At 36.9% G+C, this 7,832-nt stretch overlaps 1 protein-coding gene across 1 annotated transcript in view; it reads left to right on the plus strand.

The window, feature by feature from the left end:
- SNX24 (sorting nexin 24) overlaps positions 1-7,620 on the plus strand; it is an 87,895-nt gene extending 80,275 nt beyond the window's left edge. Inside the window, exons 4-7 of the mRNA XM_064405651.1 lie at positions 40-134; positions 1,219-1,251; positions 2,097-2,161; positions 6,780-7,620. Of these exons, the coding sequence (XP_064261721.1) occupies positions 40-134; positions 1,219-1,251; positions 2,097-2,161; positions 6,780-6,850 (264 nt within the window). The 3' untranslated portion in view covers positions 6,851-7,620. The remainder of the gene's footprint in view (positions 1-39; positions 135-1,218; positions 1,252-2,096; positions 2,162-6,779) is intronic.
- The last annotated feature ends 212 nt before the right edge of the window (positions 7,621-7,832 follow it).

The raw sequence follows: 7,832 nt of genomic DNA on the forward strand, positions 1-7,832 counted from the left end.
TTTTTAACTTGGGTTTCTATTGTGCCTTTTTTTTTACAGACAGTCATTTTAGAAAATGAAGAGCTCCCTAAGATTTTTCTCGATTTTCTGAATGTTCGTCATGTACCTACTTTGCCAAAAGCAGAAAGCTGTGGGTAAGCGCTCTTTTACTGAAAAATATATGGAGGCCAAAAGGCCCATATCCACTCAGTGCTGATGCAATTCCATTGACTTAAAATGGTCTTGCTGCCAACTCTAACACTGTAAAATAAATGGACATTAGGTTCATGTTAAGTATGTTTATATATCCCCAAAAGGTCGTAAAATAAATCCAGCATGTTCAACGACAGAAGAGAAGTTTAATGTAATATTCTTGGAAAGCAAAGGAGAGCTAGATGAGAAAAATATTACTTTCTTGTAGATCATGAAGTATCTACTGGAACGTAAGATATTCATAAGCACTCAGTAAAATTGCGTAGAAAGCCTTTGCATGTGTTTTATGATCTGCACAAAATAGTGCATCATTCCATGATCATTTTATGATCTCACTCTGTGTGTTCAAAAATGAGGTTCTTTCATCTTTCTGATGACATTACCCCAGTGACCCGATTGCCCGTCCCCTGGGCAGGGTTCCTAACCAGAGAGGCATAAGGGAATCTTGGTGTGATGAGTGTAACAGCTACAGAAATACCCAAAGCAGTGTACCTGGAAACTCTGTTACCATCTGCAGCTGTGAGCTTTGTAGGTAGAATTTCTTCTGCTCTGTAAGATGATGTGGTTGGTGCTCCCCAGAACGTGCTCCCCAGAAAGCCACAGGGCGCTTTTCCACTTTGGGGCAGGCTGTTTGGATCCGCAGCAGTGAGAAGGCAAACGTACCTGAACATAATTTTGAAGCACTCTTATCCTTGGAAGTCTCTATGGCACAGGGCAGTGTCCAGAGTGTCCAGAAGCTATCAGGCTTGTAGTTTTCACTTGCAGTTAATGACATCAGCCAGTGGAACTACATCTCAGCACTTCACAGATAGATGGAAATTAATCTGCTATAGTAAAATGGATGCTGTCATTTTCAAGTGTTGGTGGCTATAAAATGATACAATCCCTCTTGTATATTTCCTTATGTGCCATTATGTGGCCACTGACCAGAAGATTGCTCCTTATGGTGATTCTTAAATTATTTGGGGGTTTTAATTGTAAAATCAATTTTGTTGTAACCAAAGCTTCCTGTCACTTTACTTGCAGGTCTTTTGATGAAACAGAATCTGAAGAATCAAGGTGAGCTTGATTTCTACTCTTTATAGGGCACCTGATTAATAAACTACTTAAATTATTGTCATTTATTTTTTCCTTGCAGTTAACAAATTAGAAGTAGTTTAGCATTAAAATTGTATTTGTTAAATATTACCATCAGCTGTGCTATATCTATCCATTTTTAGTGTGGCTTGAACATCCTTATGCTAGTGTTGAGAAATTCCTTACAAAACTGACAGAACACTGCCAGCTCTGAAATATATCTGGGAATGTATTTTTTGTAGCAAGAAGATTTAGCCGAAGAAATTAGAGATCTGGGTTCTTCCCCATCCATTTGATAGAACTTCATCTGCATCTGGTTGCACTACTTGGAATGTATATTACAGAGCAGCATGGAGAGGGCTGGGGGAGGCTGTCCATGTCGTGGCCAAGGGCGAGAGTCAGGCCTGGGGGGCTTCCAGGGGCTTCTCTCCACTGTGATGGATACAGCAGCAACTTTGGGGGCTGTAAGAACATGGTGACATGCTGAGTCAGCTTGGTGGCCTGGAGCCTGGCTGTAGATGGTCTTGTAGCCTGCAGGACACCACGTGCCAGGGAGCAGAGCAGCATCAGGAGGTCTCAGAGCTGCAAGCCAGTCCTCCTGGATGCAGCCTCTTCATTCCTGCTTGACATGGAGCGTTTCACTGTATGGCTGAGGAGCAGTGAGCTTTGCTTCCTGGAGATGGAGCCTGCCCTTCTGGGCAGCACTGGTGTGTGGAACCACTGCATGGCTCCTGGCAGCTTGACCATCTCACTTCATCAAAGATAGTTTGTAGAACAGTCTGTTTGCTGTCCCTTGATACTGACATCCCTGTTCTTGACCTTTCCAGCAAACTGTCCCACCAGCCTGTGCTGCTGTTCCTAAGGGATCCATATGTCTTGCCTAAAGCCAACGGTAATCAAACCTGTCATCTGTTAACAGCACTGTACTGATCTGACCCTGCACTGCATAAACCACATTATTATTATGAGTACCAGCCTAGTCAAATGACACTGGTCCAAAATCTAATAACCTGCCAATAAAATGATAGTTCTTGTGTAAGAAACCATTAAAACACTAAATGGAGTGGGTGATTTGTAAAAGGGTGGAATTTTCCCCCCAATTGTTCTCTCAGGCAAACCTACTGAGAATTCAAATCAAAAGAAGAACACTGCTTTTCTTGTTGTTGACCCTTTGGCTGTTTTGCCTGAAGGATTTGAACTTGGAGGCCCGGTCCTTTTTAAGTGCTTTTTCCCTAAACACCAGCTGATTTACTGCAAGCATGTTTGTATTTCCATTTGGATTCTTGGATTATTATTTCTTATCATTCATAACCTCTGGAGCTTTTTATGGGGGAAAAAAGTGTACTTTAAGTGTAAGTGATGTATTTCACAGGACACTTACATTAGACTTACGTGGTTCAAAAGAGCATTGGAAATTGTTATAAAATCTTCAATATAAAAAGTTCTTTAAATTAATAATTCAGAGTATTTACCCTGTCTCAAATTCAATGTGTGCAGGGTAAAAAAGTACCAGTTTCAGAGTGGGTTCCTCTTGGCTTTGTCACTTTACTTGTTTGAACTTGTTATTTCTAATAAATGTTTTATATAAAAATTTAATATGCTTTCAGAAGAGAATTTTCTCCCTGAACTGCACATAAATTATTTTTTAATGTGGTTTTTATTTTACAAAATACTGTGTAGAAATCAGATTCTCACACTGCCTTAAAATCCATTAAGATTTTAAGAATAAATTTAGGGAAGAACACGTTTTTGCTTTTCCTAGACAGTGGAGTGCACTTCCTTGCTATTTTCTCAAGATGTTTATAAATACTTGAAGGGAGGGCATAAGGAAGACTAAGCTAATCTCTTTTCAGTGCTGCCCAGTGGTAAGACTAGAACATAAGGAACGTTTTCCCAAACTCACATCCATAGCAGTATTGGGTCTCTGCTCTTGCAGACACTCGGAAGCTGCCTGGCTGTGGTCCTTGGCAACTGCCTGCAGGTGCTCCTTCTTGAACAGGCGTTTGGACCACATCACCTCCAGTCATCTCCCAGCAGCAGCTGTTCTGTGGTTCTGCTGTTTTTTCAAGCTGTTTACCAAAACCACAGGGACAAGCTCATATATTTTGAGAGGGTTAAGCAGTCTCTCTTGCAGGCAATGCCCATGCTGGCTAGTAGTGGGGGCCAAACACTGTTGAACCTATGAAGTCTTACTGAACTCCAATGTGTAACTAGAGTGAAACTCAGACAACAGAGGTCCAACGTGACTCAGGTCCACATCAGAAGACACACTACAAGGTTGTTTAGCTTTTACTTTGAGTTAGCACTAGTCTGATTTCACAGACTGTTCATTTGAGGCTGAAGTGCAGATCACAAAATCAATGAACCAAAGCACGGGAAGGGGAGGGGGTCACTGCACAGGGTCACGTCTGACCCAAGTGACAACAGTAATGAAGAATCACCCACAGACTAACCTCTGTTTAAAATCTGGTCCAGATGCTGCCTATACTAATATTTCGAGTGAGCCACATTGCATGTCTTAATCTTAGTGTTTAATGCTCCTCCTATTTGTATACTTGATTACTCAAGAGCCTGGTATAAATTACAAGCATCATGTAACTCCATACCATTCTGAAGAGAGAAAATGGATTTCATATACAGTTACTCCAAAAAACTGAGATGGTGCTTAGTATTTCCAGCCCACATGTAACATTTTGCTATAAGATTTCAAGATTCTGTAGTTCTGTGATGGTATTTATCTCCCTTCCACATAATGTGTATTCTAAGTAAGGCTAAGGTTCCTTTGTATGAAATCATTACGAACTTCCCAATGAATTTTGTAACTGTTCTTTGAAGTAATGCAAAAAAGCATTAAGATAAAGTCCTCTTCTAATGAGTAACATGTTTAAATATTGAGTAGGCCTCATTAATGGCATATGATATAAAGGACATTTCAGACTTTTGCTAAGGCATTTTCTGACCTTGATCTACAGTATTTAGAATTTTATATGGCAGGTGAATATTCTTTGTATTTGAAAACCCTAAAACATCAAATTCACTGCAAGTCATTCTTTTAACTAAATGAATTAAAACACAAACGAGAATGTGAGTTTAAAAAAGGAAGAAGAAAACCAAGTCCTGAGTCTAGAGCCTCTACTAGTTGACTCAAGTCTAGTTAGAAAGAAACAAAGTTTTTACAAAACTAACATTGCCTTTAATTCTTCTTCTTTGTTTTTAGTTTGCAGCACAGAGAAAATATAGATCAGCTTTCTAAAATTTTCCCTCTCAGATCAGGTTCTTACTTTGATAGACTCTGATTCCTTTGTAAAAACAGCCAAAGTTGTTCAACCTATGACCAAAAGTAAGTGTCCATTAACAAATAACTATTTGTTGTATGTTTTCTTTGGAGAAGGTGAATTTCAATCAGAAGTCTTTCCTGTATACAGGAATGCCTGTGTTAACATATTTCAATAAATAGGAAATAGTGTGAGTTTTAAACAAAATAAAAAACTATTTCTGGACTATAACACTCAAAGAACAGTTTTACCCTGTCATTGCACTGTCACCTGTCTTTATGAAATACAGTCTTGCCATTATTCTAGTGACTGGGCTTTAAGCACTGTTGAGTTGCAAGACAGTTTTTCCAGAAATAAGATCCACAGTTACAAATCTCATTGATTTTCAGATTCCCTTTTTCAGGATGTATTTAACAGTCTGAGGGCCCAAGTGCACATTACTTTTTGTGGAAGGGTAAAGGGAGAAAGAAAAAAATATTGTTCTTAAGAAAAATAAAGGAAAAGCCTAATGTGCTTCAAATTGAGATAATACTTTGGAAGCTAAAAAAGTGGGATCTTAGATTTACTGTCAGTTGTTTGAAAATTTTTCTGATGATTCTTTAAACCACGCAAGGGTCACAGATCTGCAAGACTGTGCTTTGTTGTGTTTCTACTTAAGTTATATATATACTTTAGTTTTATTTAACTTAAACTGATATGCTTGATTTTTAAGCAGAAAATGCACACATTAAATCTAATGTTGTGAGGTTGTATAATTTTCAAAATTAATCCTTATTTTCCTATATATGCTGTATGTTATAGAAGAACCAATAAAAACTGGTTTCTGGAACTGCATCATTTAATCTACAAGGAAAGCATCAGATCACCTTTACAAGTGTATTTTGGTAACATTAATGACAACTGCATAGGGTCATTATGCCATGGTAATTTGGGACAGATGATTTTGGATTTGAGGATTTGAGGAAACACTAATAGATTCAAAATATTAGCAAGTTATAATTTTAATAATATAGATAATAAAATATAATTATGATTATTACTTGCTATGAGAAGCTGGGTAGAATTATGCATATATTGTTTACAGTGGAGGTTACCATTCATAAAAACATCCTAAAGTATCTATGTTCATAACATCTGTAATATTCTGAAATCACTTTATTAATAACAATGAAATACTACATTTAAGACAATAAAGATTGCTTTTAGAGGGTCCAAGTCTACCTTTGCTAAGCATTTTACTTCCAAAATTATTTATGTGAAAGAATTAGGGGCAAACCTTAATTCCCACCCACTCAGTGATCTAATTTATCAAGTACTAATGATTTTTTATAAAAGTTGCATCTCTCATTTGTGAATACCTGTAGGCTGATAGTTGAAGATTTGGTTTTTTGTGGGAAGTTCTGCATCAGGAACCATCTGCTTTTAGCACGAAGTCAATTTCTAATATACTAACAATTTTAAGGTTGTAAGATGTGATCAGAAATTATTCGTTTTAATGCCTATTTAAATAGACCCTTCATTAAAATCTGATGTGTTGGTGCATTTCAAAAATCTTTTCAATTCAACAGTGTACATCCATGTACATGGATCTATTACTGTGTTCTATCAGGCAGTTCTTTCATGCCAAATGGAATGTGAAAATTAACTGGCAGTTTCCTCTGCATCCATGACAAGAAAGTAGTGGGGATTTTTTCCTTCAAGTACTGTAGGATGACATTTTGTAACGTGACATTTTATGTTGATTTGATAACCTGAAAATTTGCCTCAAATAATCATTTTTGTACAGGCATCCTCAAGTCTTCTCAGTCTAAACATTGCTGTAAACCACAATACAAAAAACAGCTTTGAAGTATTCCCAGTAGTAATCTAGAAATTTCTTCAAGTATATTGAGATTTTGTTAGAAACTGAATTGCCAGTGTAATCCATCTTCCTTGTGAGAAAAGATTCAGATAAAGAGCTGGAGCCTAGCAGCCTTAAGTATTAGAACATCCCTTTAAATCAATAAGCTACAAATCTGGCAGCGCATTCATGCAATGCCCAGTGCTACCCTAAAGTGGCTTTAGTGCTGAAACAGCATTACTAGTAGCACATCCTCAACATGGATAAACAGTTGAGTGATGTAGTAACCCAAAGTAAATGAGGCCTTACCTAGTTAAGTTTCACAAAAACATTTATATTGTACTGGCATGGATAAGAAAGTAAGTTTCATTCTTTTTTTTTCCCTTTTTTTCCAGATGACTTTCCAAACGTAGTTATAGATGGCATTCTACATGGAATATTTTATCCTCACTTACTGCCCAGGTAGAAGTAATACACGGCAAGAAGAAGCTGAAGTCATGGTTAATAGAATTAACAGCAACAAAATTCTTTGATGTGAAAATTGAATGCTCAGAAGCAAGAGACACAACCTCAGATTAAGTTCAAGCATTATGTCTTTTTAAATAAAATCACTGTCATTATAGTTGCTGCTTTTAAAAAGATATGGAAACAACAGTATTGAAGTTATTTATACTTTCTATATATTGACATGCTCTATTTAACACTAAATATTGTAAGTCATACACTGAATTATGCTAACCTTTGAAGAGAAAAGTTTTACTAATTATTTCTATAATTTCTCTTAAAGCAAACACTAAACCATTTTGCACCAGGATTTTTCCCAGCACATTACCCATTTCTGGCACTTCATGGATTAAAAGTGCTGAAGAGAGTGTGTGCAGAATTGGAAACATGATTTCACATTCTGAAACAGATTCTCTGAGGAAATTTTCTAGATTTCATTTGAAATTATTTTATTTACCAGGAGCTTCTATGTAGCTTTTGCATATCTCCATTCAGTTATGACATCTAACCTGTGTGTTTGTTTACTCTCCACACCAACTTGCTGACTGTATTCCACATATTAACATTTTATAAGTCACAGAACATACAGCTCTGTGGTAAACTAAAGTAAGAATATTATTAAGATTATGATCAAACTAAAACTGATACATGTATATGTATGCTGAGATTTAACTGGAAATTTGTACGTGTGCTACTGAACATTACAAAATAAATTACTAGGACATGAACGTACCACTTCAGTGGTTTTTTGTGTATTTTTCTGTTGAAATTTTTCTGAGATTCTATCCCCTGAGACGGGTCTCACAGATGTCTGTCTCCCCATGAAGTATGAGAAAATACCTGTGTGCTCAGTTAAAGCTCTTAGGTCTTAGCTTAGCTGAACATGGTAGCCTTACAGAACTGTATGTCTTGGTGAAAAAAATTAAGGTCAATGGAACACAGAG

The sequence above is a fragment of the Passer domesticus genome, chromosome Z (assembly GCF_036417665.1).
Source record: "Passer domesticus isolate bPasDom1 chromosome Z, bPasDom1.hap1, whole genome shotgun sequence".
Classification (NCBI taxonomy): domain Eukaryota; kingdom Metazoa; phylum Chordata; class Aves; order Passeriformes; family Passeridae; genus Passer; species Passer domesticus.